Source organism: Elaeis guineensis, chromosome 16, assembly GCF_000442705.2.
Source record: "Elaeis guineensis isolate ETL-2024a chromosome 16, EG11, whole genome shotgun sequence".
NCBI classification, from domain to species: Eukaryota; Viridiplantae; Streptophyta; class Magnoliopsida; order Arecales; family Arecaceae; genus Elaeis; species Elaeis guineensis.
Window position 1 is genome coordinate 46,036,728 of NC_026008.2, and position 17,828 is coordinate 46,054,555.

The following is a 17,828-nucleotide window of genomic DNA, read 5'->3' on the forward strand; positions in this document are numbered from 1 at the left end:
GGTAGGAGTCGCTCCTCCTTGGTTTCATCTGCCGTCTCGCTGCATCAGCATCGGAATCGCGTGAAGAGCGATCGACAATCCATTGTGCCGGAGATGTATCAGCATCGGAACTTCGTGAAAATTGAATCCGTCGTGCCGGAGAACGCTCTTTCTACTCGCAAAATCTCAGATCCAATCGGATCCTCCCCCTTGATCTTCTCGATATGTTTTTTTTTCCTTAGAAATCTTCTTCGCTTCCTAATCCCTACCTATCGTGTATTTGAGTTGATCTTTTAGAATTTCTTTTTCTTTCTAGATCCAAGCGTTAGAAGCTAATTTAGGGTGCGCCGCTAGATCTACCTCCATTTCTGGTGTTCCGGGTGATATCTAAAAGCTGGATCTTGGACTATTGTGGAAGCCGATCTAAGGTCCGGCGATGGAGTTGGATGTTGGAAAAGGTTACAGCAAAAAGGTCGAATTTTTATATGGGTGTACTAGTCTAATTTCCTTTTCCAGCTTCAGCCATGTTTTATGCCAGTCGGTTGTCACCAAACACTCCAATCTAGGATTTCCATACTGATAAAACCCTGGAACAAATTTCATGGTGAGATTTTTTTTTTTTTCCTTTTTCCTGTGGTTAATCTTTAGCTGCTGGATGAGTGCAGTTAGGGCTTAGAGAGAGACCCTGAGAATAAGACGAATAGAGGGAAGAGATCGAGGAGTTGGATGGAGGATTTTGCTAAGTATGTTCACAGCCCGGCCCACCTCGCCGTGGCGCGGCGAGACCACGTGGCTCTCCGGCGGATCGTGGCAGCCCTGCCCCGCCTCCCGAAGGCCGGGGAGGTCACCACCGAGGAGGATTCCCTCGCCGGAGAGCTCACCGCCGACGCCGTCTCCGCCATCATCGACCGCCGCGACGTCCCCCACCGCGAGACCCCCCTCCACCTCGCCGTCCGGCTCCGCGACCCGATATCGGCGGAGATCCTCATGTCGGCTGGCGCCGACTGGTCCCTTCAGAACGAGCACGGATGGTCCGCTCTCCAGGAGGCCGTGTGCACCCGGGAGGACACCATCGCCATGATCATAGCTCGCCACTACCAGCCCCTGGCCTGGGCCAAGTGGTGCCGCCGCCTCCCTCGCATCGTCTCGTCCATCGCTCGGATCAGGGACTGCTACATGGAGATCTCCTTCCACTTCGAGAGCTCGGTGATCCCTTTCATCGGCCGGATTGCGCCGTCCGACACCTACCGGATATGGAAGCGGGGGCCGAATCTCAGGGCCGACATGACCCTCGCCGGCTTCGATGGGTTCCGGATCCAGCGCTCAGACCAGACGTTTCTCTTCCTTGGCGAGGGCGTGTCATCAGAGGAAGGGGGCCCGTCGTTGCCCCCTGGGTCGTTGATCGTGCTCTCCCACAAGGAGAAAGAGATCACCAATGCCCTCGAAGGAGCTGGTGCCAAACCCACAGAGGCGGAGGTGGCTCACGAGGTAGCCTTGATGTCGCAAACTAACATGTATCGGCCGGGGATTGATGTCACGCAGGCGGAGCTGATCTCACACTTGAACTGGCGGCGGCAGGAGAGGACAGAGATGGTCGGGAATTGGAAGGCCAAGGTCTATGACATGCTTCATGTGATGGTGAGCGTGAAGTCAAGGAGGGTCCCTGGAGCGATGACTGATGAGGAGTTATTTACAGCGGACAATGATGACAGGACGGCAAATGGTGGGGAGGTTGACGGGGAATTGGATGATGTCCTGACGGCTGAGGAGAGAATTCAACTAGATTCAGCTCTTCGGATGGGTAACTCAGAGGGTTTTGATGAGTATGATGGGAATGGTGGGGAATACGACAGTGTCGAGAATTCTGAATCCAATGGTGTTACCAAGGAGAGAAAGAGCTGGTTCGGTTGGAGTAATAAAAGAGCTTCCAAGAGCAGTGGAGATGGGGACACGGAAGACCCAAACAACCAAAAGAAGTTGTCAAAGTTGGCCCTGGAGAATGGAAATCAGAAAACAGAGTTCGCAAAGGAGGACTCTGGAGATACTAAGGAGGGGAAGGAGAAAGGCAGTAAGAAGAAGAGGAGTGGATCCACGGGAGACTCTAATAAGCACGAGAGCGAGTACAAGAAGGGGTTGAGGCCGGTTTTATGGTTAACACCAGAATTTCCTTTGAAAACTGATGAGCTTCTTCCCTTGCTTGATGTCTTAGCAAACAAGGTCAAGGCCGTGAGGAGGCTCAGGGAGCTTTTGACTACTAAGCTGCCTCAGGGCACGTTTCCTGTCAAGGTAATCATGCATTTATGATGTTCCTTACCATTTTGCTCTTAGTCCTCTAACTCAAAGCCTTTTTATGTGATTTTGGATTGATGAAAGTTCTCTCTCATGCAATCATGGTTATTAATCTAATAATTGATAGTGGCTCATTTCTGACTTTTATCACAAAAAGTAGTCGTTGAAAATCGCTGCTATTTATTTAGAAACCTTGATCTGCAGATCTAGGTTGTGGATCTCTACTGTAAATCAGGATCTCCCATATTCTTGTCAATGTTTTAGATGTTTAGCTTTCAATTAATATTCTTATTCATATACTTCCTTTTTCTTTGTCAGCTCCCTATGTGTGGACTTCTCTACTATGTATTATTGACAATGCTTATGTAATCTCAGTATCCATTGCATTTAATAGAAAAGAAAAAGTTGACCATCTTATCCTTCTGTATTTTCTTGATTAAGCTACAGGTTCCTAAATTTGAAGGTGCTTTTGGTATCAAGGTGAAATGCATATGTTATCATTCTCACTTGTTGACCATTTGTTGGACAATTAATCTTAATTTCAACAGTTTAACACTTCCATTTAGAAGGTTTATTTGGAATAGTATTTATAGCATTACATTATTTGCTTGATAAACAGAGGATTGTTTTAACAATGTTTTGGAGTCTAAATTTGAGAAGGAACTCTACTCGATCTTGTTTTAGTCATAGGCATAATGAAGTCCTGAGCCTAGTTGTATTGAATTTACTTTGGTTTATGCGCTTCTATATATGGTGATTTATTGGATAAGGAATCTGTATGCATCATAACATTTTGATTTTGCTTCCCATAGTGTTAAATTTCCCCGCCTGTCCTTTCCTTAATGAATAAATTTCTTCCTCTCATCTCTTTTTTGTGTCAGGAAATTACTTTAGGAAAAGCCTTGTGTACCTTATACTGATGCATGATAGAAGTCTCCTTTGAAGGAGGTGTTTCCTTTTTTTTTCTATGTGGGAATTGGTGCTTTTCTTTTTCTCCCTGAAAATATTGTCCTTATAAAGTTTCAAGAAACCTACTAGATTTTGGATCATCTCCATTCGTGGCTGAAACGAGGACGTGCAATTCACAATCATGGACTATCCCTGTATTGCATGACAACCATGATAGAGTGGGGCCCAGGATAGGGCAGGATGTGTATGTCCTGGGCCCTGCTCAATCATGGGTCATCAAGTGATATTGACTCAATCTTCATGTCCTCTGTTAGTGATTGACATCTGAGAGACTCCAGTTTTGTTAAGAACTCGAGAGGATCCTTACTCAATCTACTATGTGCTTATTATATCATGTGCATCACTGCTATGTAGCAAGTACTCCTGCTTCAGTACATTCAGAGATTTTCACTTCTTTCTCTAGTTGATATTGATTCCAGAAATGAAGGTGACAAATGCTCCAAGATACACGCTAATCCTTAGGTGTATTTGAAAGTACATGCTTGTTATCCGTTCACCCATCATTCTATATAGATTTTTCTACAACACCCCCCCCACCCCCCACAACCCCAACCAAAAAAAAAAAAAAAAAAAAGAATATTGTGTTAACTTTGATACTTCTGCTTTAATCAATATATGCATGCAAGTAGTGTTCTGCAAGACTGCAACCCAGTGAATTTGATTTCTTTTCATTAAACATTTTCATTAAAATCCAAACAAAACCATAAATCCTTAATCCCCAGTCATTTTGAGCCTAAGTTCAGACATTAATAGCCAGTGTGTAGTTTCAACTTTCTTTTATCTTCCATTTGCTCTGCCATATATTCTACTTCTCTTTGCATGACTATGAAGCTCTTTACTATATGTATTTTTCCCCTCCTAGAATTCTATGCATCAATCTATCTACATTTGGTCGAACTTATTTCTTTTTTTGGTTTCTCTGGTGTTATATTTGGCATACAAGCACTTGGTATGATAATGATCTTCCACCTAACATCAACATAATAGATGTTAGTTTACTACTAATTCTCTTCACATCTATGAATTTTTTATCTTTATCTCATCAAAATCCTAGTCCATTTCCAATATTATTAGTTCATACAGCTGTTGACCATTGTAAATATGCTTAGGTTTTCCTCCTTTCTACTTGATTTTTTGTGAACATGCAATTCTAGATATCCTTTTAAACATTCTCCACTGCTTTGCTAGTCTGCGCCATCAAAATTTCAATTACCGAAGGGCAGATAGAATGCCCTTATGAGGGAGTGGTATCTCTTGAAGATCCTATATACATAGCTGATTTTTGGCTTTAATGAGAACTACCATAAAAAAATGGTTGGAATTGTTGGTTTATGTGCTAATGTAAGTAGAAACTTGTTTCTTTGATGGGAAAAATGCTTACTTGGGAATTATGAGCTTGATCTTCCAAATATATTGTTTAGTCAGTTTTATATTCAGGACATAAGAAAAATACTATGGCTGTGATCTGAATGATGTGGATGAATATGAAGGACAATTAATCTACTCCATGTAAAGATTTTACTGGGTGGAGGGGCTAGGAAGGACTATTCATCTTTGTGATTCAAAAGTTTATGTCTTCACCAATGAGATGTGAAATTTGTTATCCTAATTGGGTGCGCAAAAAATATGAAATGCTCTTTTTAGTGTAATTTTCCTTAAATTTTTTTTTTTTATAGTGTTACAAAAATTATGGGACATCGGCTGTTTAATCTTGTTATTGTGGCCTTATGGAGCATAGACTTAGGCATGTCAACTACCGAATGGTGTAAAATATATGACTGTGGTTCTAAATTTGTCATAGAATGCATCAATCAAAGAAAAGAAAGATAAATTATGATAAATGATGCAAGCTACTGCTTTATAAGAGGTGAATATTGTTCTGCTGCTAGTTTAACATTTGTAATTTGGTGTAAGGGGAAATGCCTTTTCTGGAGAAATTCATCCTTCCTTGCCTAACAAAGAGGGAATAATGACTTAATTTCCATTGCTTTGGAGTAGTGAAATATAGGCTTAGCAACTGTTAGCTCAGTTTGTTGACACCTCTCCCGAAGGGCTTTCCATTGATGGAGGTCTAGGGTCAAATCCTGGGTCTCTCTCTCTCTCTCCCTCGGAGAAAAAAAGGCTAAATACAAACACGAATAGAGGTGGACAGCAGCCAGGTCAGGCCACAGTTCAACGTCTAATTCAAATTTGGTGTCCTGAGCTTGGCCTGATGCGGCATTGGGCTTAACCATTGAAGCGTGAGCTTGACCTATCCAGAGATACTTGAATGCATTTTCCTACAGAATGTTCTCGAAACATCTGAGATTTTTGTTCTTTCCAAGATCTTTCTATATTTGTTTGAGATAGCAAACATCTGCTTGGTTTTATGTATCAAAAAACATCAATTTGGCTTCAATCAATTTTCAGAAGACGATTGGTATTCCATCTGGCAATAATGCCATGATTTTTTCACTTGCCTTGAGCTAAGTCTGCCTCGTTGTCTTCTGTACTAAAGTATCTGCATGGTTTCCGATCTTCCCGACTGCCAAGGCGAACATTCCTGTTTCTTTCCAATTTCATTCTTGACCTCTCTTCATGTCAGTCGGATGCTTGTCTTGTTTCCAGAAACAGGATTTTATTAGGAAGTGGGTGTGTTTTTAGAAACAGGATTATATTAGAAAAATTGCTTCTTATCTCTCTCTCTCTCTCTCTCTCTCTCACACACACACACACACACACACACACACATGCGTATGTCCATGCGTGAGCGTGTGCGCAAACATCCATTCAGACACTCACACATAAAAAAGGGAAAAAAGAGTGTCTTATTAATCTGCCCTACGTTGTTTGCATATAATATGGCTTGGCAGCTCCACCAAAACATTAGCACTCAGCAGTAAGAATTATACAGCAAGAGTGTCTTATTAATCTGCCCTACGTTGTTTGCATATAATATGGCTTGGCAGTTCCACCAAAACATTAGCACTCAGCAGTAAGAATTATACAGCATGAACTAATTCTTTTGTTGACGGCAAAAATGTTAGAACCATTGTTGTATTTGTTGTGGTTTTACCTTACCTGTCAGTTGCTTCATTTGTGTATCCAAGGATTGAAACAGCAAATCTTATAATCTTTAAGATACTGCTTTATGCTGCATATATTAAATATTTCACTTACCAAGCATTGAACTGAAGCTTTCTTGGTCATCAATTTCAGGTAGCTATCCCAATTGTTCCAACAATTCGAGTTCTTGTCACATTCACAAAGTTTGAAGAGCTACAGCCATCTGATGAATTTGCAACCCCACTTTCCAGCCCTGCACATTTCCAAGAAAGCAAAACCAAAGAAACAGAATCATCAGGTTCGTGGTATTCATGGATGAGGGGAAGCTGGGGAGGGCATTCTAGTGATAGCAGTGAAGGCCGAAGCTGGAAAGATGAGATTGATCCTTTCCATATACCTACAGACTACACTTGGGTTGATGCAAATGAAAAGAAGCGCCGAATGAAGGCCAAGAAGGTTAAGAGCAAGCGGGGTAGCAGCAAGAAGCAAACATCCAAAAGTTCAGATGGCCAGCAATTGATGGATGGTTTTGAGGAGTAAAACATAGTATAACACAATTTAATTGCATTTGAAATCTTAGAGGAAGAAGTGACTAATACGGGATTAATATGTATTTGAGAGCTCCGTGTTTATATCGAAATTCGGTGACGAGTACATTATATGCTTGATCCTACGCCTTTGTAATTTGAGTTTTTCCTTGTGTATCTTGGCAGATATCAGTTATTTCTAGTGTGCATCATCCTGGTTGAGGGCCTGTGTCCAATTGTTGTACGCGTGCAATATTGTGTCACCTAAGAAAAGAAAAAAAAAAAGAGAAACATGTGATGGTTAGTTGGAGAACATATGGCTAATTCATGTGATGTATTTTTTCTTCTTCCATGCGGCACCAAGTCATTCAGTTTGTTTAATGATTTTTTATTAATTAGTCTTGTATAAGGTTGCAACAGAAGCGATTAAATTATCTACTTCAGTCTTTTGAATTGAAAAGAGAACGATGGGTGTATCAGTGTTGTTCTCAGCAAAATTACATCGAACCATGCATACCAATCCAACTTTATATTTATAGTTCTCACTGGTTTCCTTAGCCGGACAAGAAACATCAGTCAAGAGAGAAAGCATTGTAACTGTAAAATTTAATGTCAGGCAGAGCTTCAGCGTGCCAAATTCTCTTCATTTTTTATATTTTAAGCAAGCCTTTAAACTATACTGATTAGACTATTACATCAGATTCACGGGATGCAAATCCATTCTGGCGCGGTGGCAACCGAGAGAGCATAAATTTAGACTGGGCACAGATCGAGATCGGTGTCCCCCATCAATCTCGACCATTCATGCGGGCTTTCCCCGCCTTGGTATGATACCCAAGTAACCCAACCAGGCAGCAGTCCATTGCAATCGATCATCTGTTCCTTTCTCCGTATCATACAGCAACATTCACAAATAAGCTTCTGAAACGTGTGCAAGTTATATTTTCCCTGCCTCCAAAACCAAAATTCAAATTCAAATCCCAAACACTTTTCCCGGCAAAATTCTCGCTCGAAACCCGAAGGAAAACGACACACGCCTAAAAAGGAAAAATCCCCATATTCTCCCTCATTCTTCTCCCTTGGCTCTCCAAAAATCCAACTTTCTTTTCCATTTTGCTTCTCGTTTCTCTTCTCCTCTCCCTTCCAGTCCGTGGGAAAAATCAAACCCTAATCCTAATTGAAAATGTCGTCGAGGCTCAAAGAGCGAGGCGGCGGTGGGGGGAAGATCATGGCGTCGAAGCCCCACAAAGCCCTGGCGGAGTCGACGCCCGAGGTGAAAGGAAGCGCCACCCGTAGAACACCCGTCGCCGCCGGAAAGGAGAACCCCAGAACCCTCTCCGGGGGGAAGATCTCCGCAGGTCGTTCGAGCCTGGTGCCGAAGCAGGTCGAGAAGGCGGCTGCCGCTGCCGCCGGAGTCCGATGGTCCACGTCGTCGATGCCACGAGGTAAGGCCCCAACCCCGTCGGATTTTCCGAGGTTGATCGCTGATCTTCGCGGCGAGCACCGCATTTCTAGGTCGGGCTCCGATCGGATGGGGAGAGCTTTAGGGAGGGATCAGGCGGTCGAGGCCGGTGGGAGGAGGAGCGTGGGCGGGATTAGGGTTTTAGAGAAGTGTCAGCAGGGTAAGAGGGTTCCGGATTCGAATTTGAAGAGGAAGGATGAGAAATTCGTCGGTGGGGTTCGGGTTTTGGAGAATCGCATGTCCAGTGGGTTTTTAAACTTGCCAGTAGTGAAGAATAGTTCTAGGGTTTCGGATGCAAACTCTGGAGAAAACAGTAGTAAAGCTGCAAGCTTTGCCATGGACTCCGAGGTTTGCAACGAGAAAGATGATCTTGGTTCACAGCTGGATCCAATAGATGAGAAGGGGACTGATGATGTAAGAAGCACTGAAGATCAAAAAGATGGTAGTCATCTAGTAGCTTTAAAACAGAGCGGAATGAATGGAAATCGAAATGTCGCAACAGAGATCTGTAACGATAAAGTAGTCTTGGCTTCGAGTTCCATCGATGGGAAACCTTTGGGTGGTGTTCAGAGTCTGGATGATCCAAAGGACAAAAGTTCGTTAGCTTATAATGGAGAAGTTCAGAATGGGACTGGCAAGGACGCTGGTGCTGATATTTTGGTGAATCCCAAGAAGAAAGATCGCACGGTCCTGGACATAGAAAAAGCAGTAAGTAATGGTCGTGTTTGTTTGGATCAGGATGGGGAAGTGCTTGAGAAACCATCAGATAATATTAAGGTTTTTGAGAAGATTACTGAGGATACAAAAGGTGCTCATGTTATTAATAAGTATCCGAGCAAGCTGCATGAGAAATTGGCGTTATTAGAAGGTAGAGTTCAAAAAATTGCCTCAGAGATCAAGCGCACAAAAGAAATGTTGGACGTGAACAACCCAGATGATTCAAAGCTGATTCTTTCTGATATTCAGAACAAGATATCTGGGATTGAGAAAGCTGTGGGTCATGTGATGGATGGGACTAAACATCAGTTGGGTCCATCTGAAATCAGAACAGGTGATAGCTTGCAAAGCATAAATGGGGAAATCAGTCAATATGGGAAGCTTGTTGACTCAAAAAATTCAGTGAAAGGATTGAATCATGAAGAATTGGAGGCTAGATTCTTTCCTCATCAGAAGTTATTGAGAAGCCGAAGATCATCTGATGCTTCTGGAGAACAACTATTGTTAAAAAATGGTGGTGATCGAGAGATGAAGGATGGATCACTTAGCCCCATTGATGAAAATCCAATTGCCTTGGAGTTTCTGGCTTCTTTAAATGCAGAACAATCTAGTCTTGACAAAGATAGAATCATGCTTGCTGCTGTTCGGGGAATGGGAATGGGAATGGAAGGTACTTCAGCAGCACAATGTGCTTCGAAGAAGGGAATCAGCGGTTATCACAAGGAGGAAATTGAACTTCTGGCAAGTGAGAAGCTTGAAGAGTTTGATGACCAGGAGAATAGACCTGCAATGATGGTACATGAAGAGACTGACGAAGTTTGTAGGGATCAGTTATGCGAGATAGGACACAAGCCTTCAACTGGTGGATGGTTTGTTTCAGAAGGAGAAGCTGTTCTTCTCGCTCATGATGATGGCTCTTGTTCCTACTATGACATTGCTAACTATGAGGTACCCAATACTTGACTTCTACCGGTGTCATTTTTGTTGGTCCTGCCAATTGATGCTGGATTTGCTTCATTTTTGTTTTTAAATTTTTTTTTCTACCTCATGTGTTTCCCTTTGGTTGTTATACATGTATGGGATGAGCATTAATCTCTGATAGACTTCCATATGTACTTAGCTATTTTTGCTGCCGCACCACTCTCCTCTCTCTCTCTCTCTGTCTCTGATCAAGGCTGTGTTCTATGTCTTGATCATCATAAGCTATGGTATGTGTTAATCATTGTTGTTGACAGCATGTATAAAAATGCTTTCATACGTTGCATTCACATGTACATGTGTTCTTATGTTCTTTCGTTTCATGTTATTTATTTTTGTTAGTGGCATTCATAGGAGTGTTATTTATTTTTGTTAGTAGCATTCATAGGATGTAGTTGTGAGGCAAATGGTGATTCATAGGTATCTTTTGCAGGTCAAAGCTGAATATAAGCCTCCAACAGGAGTATCCAATAACTTATGGGGTGATTGTTGGTTAGTTCGTGCCCCTGGTGCAGATGGATGTTCTGGAAGGTATGTTGTTGCAGCATCAGCTGGGAATACTTTGGACTCTGGTTTTTGTTCATGGGATTTTTATACAAGAGATGTCAAAGCATTTCGGGTTGAGGAGGAATCACCCAATTCTTTTACAACATCATCATCTAGGATGGTTGTTGGCCCTCTATCCAACACAGGTTTATTCAGTAGAAGCGCTCCATGTGCAATGCCTTCTGTTGAAAGACAGCAGTGGTGGTACAGGCCATGTGGACCTCTCCTGATTTCCTGTGCAAGCAGGCAAAAAGCTGTTGCTGCCTATGATATCCGTGATGGGGATCTAGTAATGATGTGGGAAGTGAATAGTCCAGTATTAGGGATGGAATACTCAAGCCCTCTGCAATGGAGAAGTAGGGGGAAGGTGATCATAGCAGGAACAGATGCCATCAGTCTTTGGGATGTGAATTCACTCAATCCACAGCCTCTGTTGTCCGTTGCTTCTGCTGGTAAAAGAGTTTATTCCCTTCATGTTAACAACACTGATGCTGAATTGGGTGGTGGTGTTCGCCAGAGGTGAGCCCCTATGTCTCTTGAGTTGATGTTTTCCTTGTTTTTACATTCTAGTTATTTTTTTCATTCATGCTATGTGGATTGATACTAAAACCCAGAAACAAACTAAAGGAACTTCAGAATCCTTTTGGAATTTTTATCCATGATGGATGACTAACAAACATGAATTAGTTTGATCCAGTGTCATCACCATGCAGCACTAGCTTTAGTGATGCTTCTGGGAATGCTGACCAGAGAGATGGGGTGGGAAGGGCATTTGGCATCACTTCTTCTGCATGAAAAGAAACCAGAAATATATGCAACTGCTTCTATTGTTTTTTTTTTTTCATATTATGTTTTCATGTTACTTGGTTTTCCTTTTCTTTTGGTACAAAATGTGACTTGTTTTTCAAATGCAGAGTGAGTTCAGCTGAAGTGGAGGGCAATGATGGTGTCTTTTGCACACAAGAAAGCGTAAATGTGTTCGACTTCCGCCTCCCAAATGGTATTGGCCTCAAAATACCTAGGCATGGTGCAATTGGCCACTCAATCTTCTCGCGTGGCGACTCCATATTTATCGGGAGCACCGAAGGACGATTGCCAATAAAAGGTGGTCCACGCTCGCGGGTGCAACACTACTCGTTGCGCAAGGGAAAGCTAGTGGCAACTTATGAATTCCCAGAATTCAATTCCCACTTTCACCACACTTTGATAACTCAGGTGTGGGGGAGCACCAATCTTGTCATGGGCATCTGTGGGATGGGATTATTTGTGTTTGATGCCCTCAACGATGAAGGATCTCCAATCTTTAGCATGGATCAGGGGAAAATAGGAGTGAAAGAAATCATTGGTCCTGATGACCTATATTGCCCTACATTTGATTATTTGGGATCACGGGTTCTTGTTATATCAAGGGACCGCCCTGCTTTTTGGAGGTATCTATTATAGCTATATGTATGCACAAAAGAAACTTGTTAGCCTGTAATGTTGCTTGATCTGTTTTCTTATGTAATGTTGGGTTGATGTAAGCATACTGCTTTTAATTATAGTTGTGAAAATATGGAATCAAGATACTCTTTGTTATGCTTCTATGCATATTGGGGCATGTTATGATGTAGTGCTTGCAAGTTAGTGATCTTCTTTTTCTCTTATGCACTTGCGTTTCACTAGATTTCTGATGATTGTTTAATGTTTACCTTGTTTTTAGATAATGTTTATCGGTGTCTATAAAATTAAGTGTGATCTGATAATAGGGGTGTATAACCAACCACCACAATAGTTGGTTGGTTTTGATTTAAAATGGAACGTTATATTTCTTATTATTCATGCAGGACAATGAAGGCTTGACTAGTTGGCTTGTTTCCTCGATGTATCAGCCATGGATTACTTTACCTCATCTTGTCAATAATCCAAATTGTCAATCCAACCCAATATCTTAGCTAATATTTTCAGCGAATTAATGGGTAGTCTAACAAGGTTAGATTCTACAAACAATTCTATAGAAAGCAATATAATGTAACTTTGTCATAAAAAATGATTTTATTTTATTTTATTTTTTATTAGCCCAGGGAGAGTTCAACACTTTTCTATCATCCTCTTTTATTCCACTGCCTTTTATTATTTTCATATTAAGCCAACTCAAAACTTAACTTGTGCTGACCAATAATTTCTCAAAGCAGAGAGTTGGTCTTGGTCTGGTGATATGACACTAAACCATAGTTAGAACCGTTTACCCCGCGCCGCCTACACATACCAAAAAAAAAAGTCTAAAGATGAGAATAATGCATGCGTGCGGTAGAGGCCGGAAGGGCAATGTCCAAGTATCTAAATGAAATGAAGATTAGCCCTTTCTTTAATAAAAAGGAAATTGAATAATGGAAAAAAATCATGCAAATGCATGTGATGCTATAATTGGTACAAGAATCAATATTTTATTTTTCAACTTTAATTGGACTATTGTATATAATTAGGTATGGGGTATGTTATGTGTGCTAATTCGAAGTATACATAGGCACTGGGCCGTGCCGAGCTCGGTCTGTTTATCTCGAACCCCGATCTGGCACAACTCTAGGCCTAGGGTTTGGTGGGCCATATCAGGCATGGCCTGTGGCTTGTCAGGCTCGCGGGCCTGATGAGTGGCTTTTTTTTTTTTTTAAATAATCAGCTCAAAGGGGTCGTGCTAGGCCCGTTTAGCATCGTTACAGGTAGGACTGGAAGTGGGCTCGGGCCGGACCCGCTTCGAGCCGGACTTCGATCTCGGCCCAAAACTATTCGGACCGGGCTCGGGCAGACCTTTGGCCTGGCTCGAGCCTGGCCCGGGCCTAAGCTCGAAGTCAGGCCCGATATTCCTTCCGCCCTCCAGCCCCTCCTCCGCCTTTACTTAGACTCCGGTACAATCAAATCGGAGTGGGAAGTCTCTCTCTCGATCGGAGTGAGCCGTTGTCAGAAAAAGACGATGAGTCGATGCCGGAGGTGGAGGCGGACTTGGCTGTGGGAGATGGCGGCTGCGGTGGAGGGGAGTCGAAGGTGTTGATGGTGGCGGAGCTCTTCGATCATCAGCTCTAGAGGTCTCAATCTCGGAGTGTCTTGTCCGGATCCTCCCGAAAGGGGTTTGAAAAGATGATCAACTTCAGATTGCTCGCGATCCGCGATAGATCCCGTCGGACGGTGTCCCACAAGGGCTCCATCAGCATGTTGGGCGGCGATTCGAAGCCGTCGGCCGCGATGCTGCCGCAGGAGCTCTCGATGGAGGGGACGCTCGGTGGCATGATAGTGGGAGCCTTCTGGTAGGCGGTGTTCTCCGATACTCCTCCATTCCCCCCGCCGACCTCCCCCTCCTGCTCCTCCTTCCTCTCCCTTGCCTCCGACCATTCCCTCCTCCGCTCATCCCCTCCCTTCGCAACAAGCTCGCCCAGGTCCGATTGGGTTTAGACCTTATACGGATTTGGATGCGGGCCAGCCCGATTGGGTTCGGATCGATCTCGGGCCCGGGCTCAGATCTGTATTTTTTCAAAAAAATCAGGCCTAAGCCCGACCTAAAGCCCGAAAAATTATTTCGGACCGAGCTCAGGTAGGGGTAGATCCCGACTCAGCCTGGTCCAGTTCCAGCCCTAGTTACGGACTGTGCCTAGCACGACCCTTTAATGCCGTTATGAGCTAGGTCCGGCCTGTAACGGCTATTTTTTTTTTAAAGTTGATAACGGTTATTTTTGGACTTTTTACCATTTTAACCCCTCAATAGCCATAAAAAGACTAATTTGAGGGGTATTTTAGAAAAATAAAAATATTGGATTCATATAAATACCCCCTCCTCTTCTATTTTTACCACACCAAATCAACTCTCCCCTCCTTTTCTACTACTTTTCTTCTAGCAATATTTAGTAAGTGTTCAATATTTAGCATTTAGCAATTTGTAAGTATTCAAGTGCTATACAAGAAAAGGATTAGTCCATCTATTGGAGCCTTGAAGGTCTTTGTTGAGGTCTTGAGGAGGAGTGAGGAGCACAAGAGGAAGCTTACAAGTCTTCGCCTATGGCTTATCTCTACTCAATTTCTTTGTTTGCTAATTTTTTTTATTTACATAACTCATATTTAGATATGATATTTTTTGATTAGAGTCATTTTGAAGTTTCCTCAGTTTCAAAGGGAGAAGAAACTACTATTCCTGCTCCTTCTAAAACCAATACTGAAAGATAAGACTTTACCTCTTCTTTCCGTAAGAGGACTAGTTCTGTATGGAATGGCTTTGAAAGAGTTATGATAGATGAGGTTTTAAAAGCAAAATGTAAAAATGTGCCAAATTGTATAGTTGTGCTAGTAGTGAGGGAACTGACCATTTGAAGAGACATCAAGAGAGCCATATTATGAGTGATGCTCATCTTCAAAGCACCCTTAATATATAAGGGAGTAGTCTTATAGGTAGTTTTACATATAATCATGAAAATCAAAGGAAAGTATTTATCAAATGGATGTTAAGAATGAATTACCTTTTAGCTTATGTGAGTCTTTTAATTTTATAATCTGCTTACAGAAGAACTAATAGACGTACATTTAGAAGTGTAGCTATGACTAATTTTTTAGTAATGAAATAAAGCTTAATTGGAACTCTCTCCATCCTAAATTCAAAAATATCATTAACTTTTGATATTTGGACAGCATCTATTGGTAGTTATTATTTTATTACTGTTACTGCTCATTATATTGATAATGATTGATTATTAAATAAATATATTTTTACTTTTCGTGCTTTTGATTTTTCATATTTTGAGCAATAAATTTCTAATGCTATTTCTCAAATTGTATGTGTATATGGTACTAATGATAAAATTATGTCTATTACTTTTGATAATGTATCTAATAATAATTCTACTGTTAGATTATTGAGAGACTCATTGCATCCCATTTTAAATAAAAATTTATTGCATATTAGATGTACATGTCATATTTTAAATCTCTCTGTTTAATTTGGCATGGGTATGATTTAAGATGTTACTATGAAAAATTAGAAATGTACTTTCTTTTATCCAAACTTCAAGTGCAAGACTTTAAAAATTTAAGTAAATGTGTGTAGATTATGGTAAACGTTTTAAAACATTTAAACTTGATGTAATTACTCGTTAGAACTTGACATATACAATGATATATGATGTATATCTATATAAAAATTTATTAAGTGCATATATTATTGATCATGGATTAGATTTTACATTGACTGAAACTGGTTGGGACAAAGGTAAAATTTTGGAAGAATTTTTAGTTAGTTTTTATAATGCTACAGAAAATCTTCTGATGTTTATTATCCGATCTCTTGTTCACTTTTACAACAAGCATATCTTATTAGCCAAAAATTTGCACAACATAGATATGATGATATTTTAGAACCTATTATTTATAAAATAGAATCTAAATAGAATGAGTATTAAGACAGAATATGTTTTATACATAACTTAGCTGCTGTATTTGATCCACATGTTAAATTAAGTAGTGTTTTGATCATATTGTGAAAATATAAATCAAGATCCTGAGCTCGCTAAAGCTGAAGTAAACTAACTTTTTTATGATATTTATGCTTTATATAATGATAAAATTCATGAATCTAGTGCTTCTCGTTCACAAACCTCCACTTTTTTTCTAGTATTTCTCGTTCATCATTTGTTTTCTCATTCATTGTACATAAGAGACATACACATGCTTCTTCAAATTTATCTTTATTTTTAAATAGTGAACATATATTTTATTTATGAAATGATCTTTAATCTGCATATGATGAAAATCAAATAGAAAATTTTGATATGTTAGTATGGTAGAAAAGTATTAAAATTTAATATCCTGTAATATCCGTCGTTGCATGTGATATCTTAGCTGTGCCAATGTCTACAGTAACATCGAAATCTATTTTTAGTATAGGTCAATAAGTTCTAGACGAAAAAAGTAGTAGGATGACCGACAAAATAATTGAGATGCTGCTCTGCTTCAAAGATTGGTTGGATACCGAGGTAAAATTTCAAGATAAAGATGGACATAATACAATATCTGACGATGATGGCGTCACAAACACTACTGACGATCAGTAAGATTTTCAATTATTAATTTTTCATATTGATAATTTTTTAGATTTATCTTTTAATTATTGAGGTGAGTCATCCCAATTTCTTCTCTTTCTCATTGTATTCGGAGGTCAGGCCTAGCCTCCTCCCCTCTATTGTACCATTTTGATTGTTATTAATAAATCGGTAGGGATCCACGCTAAACCTCTCACCATTAGAAGGTGGTTTTTTATTTTTACAAAAATAATTTCATATCTATTTTTAATTTTACTTCTTAACTCTTTTATAATTTATAAAAAAAATTATATTTTTTAAATTCAAAAAAAAAAGATTAGGTCAGCATGTAGGCCATGCCGGCCCAAGCTCTTTTGGGCCGTGTCGGGCTTGGATCGTAGGCCGCAAACCCTCAGCCCAGCTTGGCCCCTTCTAATGGGCTGTGCCTGACATGGCCCATTACTGTAGCTAATGGACCATGCTTGGCACGGCCCGTTTCATGCTGGGTCAGGCCATGTAATGGGCGGCCCGGCTCGTTGCCCATGTCTAGTTCTAAGCAAAGAAAATACTAGTAATTAATTATGTTAAAGATAAATTCATAGGGAAAGCATATCAAATATGAATATTTGTGAATCACCGGCTTGTTTTTCCACCATTTTGTAGGAGTGGTCCTTTTTTTATAAAAAATAAAGATTAATGATTTTTTTGCAAAATTCTTTTTCCATGTTTTCCTACTCCCCCTCTTTTTTTAATTATTAAAGTTTTTGACCTTTTTGTTCCCTTTGTGTTGTGGAGCTTCTTTTGATGAGGGGTGTTGCAGGAGGAGTGAACTTTAGTCCCACATCGGTTGTTCAGTCAGGCAACTTTATCTTATAAAGTTTGGAGTCCCCTTTCATGTGAGGTGTCTTTTTCAAAGGCAAAGCTATGTGGTCTCGTGTGGGTCAGAGGCCATGGCCTACTCCGCATGGGTCTAGGGTTATGGCTTATCTCACGCTGACCAAAGCGGATAATACCTCACGTCGGATTGAACCCGAGATCCGACTTTATGAGCCTGACTTGACCGACCGCCACACTGGTGGCCCATGCAGGTCTCTCAATATATAGTGTCTCCTCAGTAAAGATCTAAGCTGAAGGGGGAATTTGTTTGGAGTAGACTGTGGTTCTCTGATTGGGGGGCCTACTGTTGCAGAGGGAGTGAACTTTAGTCTCACATCGGTTGTTCAGTCAGACAATCTTATCTTATTAGGTCTGGAGCCCCCTTCTCACGTGAGGCACCATTTT

The 17,828-nt window shown here is 41.0% G+C and overlaps 2 protein-coding genes across 2 annotated transcripts; both read left to right on the top strand.

Moving 5' to 3' along the window:
• Positions 1 to 7,031, top strand: LOC105032930 (uncharacterized). The gene is made up of 2 exons (XM_010907526.4): positions 1 to 2,265; positions 6,436 to 7,031. Exons 1-2 carry the CDS (start codon positions 706 to 708, stop codon positions 6,820 to 6,822), a joined length of 1,947 nt encoding a protein of 648 aa, XP_010905828.1. The 5' UTR covers positions 1 to 705; the 3' UTR covers positions 6,823 to 7,031.
• Positions 7,032 to 7,868: 837 nt separating this feature from the next.
• Positions 7,869 to 12,102, top strand: LOC105032931 (KIN14B-interacting protein At4g14310). The gene is made up of 3 exons (XM_010907527.4): positions 7,869 to 9,936; positions 10,400 to 11,031; positions 11,427 to 12,102. The coding sequence occupies exons 1-3, from the start codon at positions 7,993 to 7,995 to the stop codon at positions 11,953 to 11,955; spliced, it is 3,105 nt and encodes a 1,034-aa protein (XP_010905829.1). The 5' UTR covers positions 7,869 to 7,992; the 3' UTR covers positions 11,956 to 12,102.
• Positions 12,103 to 17,828: the final 5,726 nt, after the last annotated feature.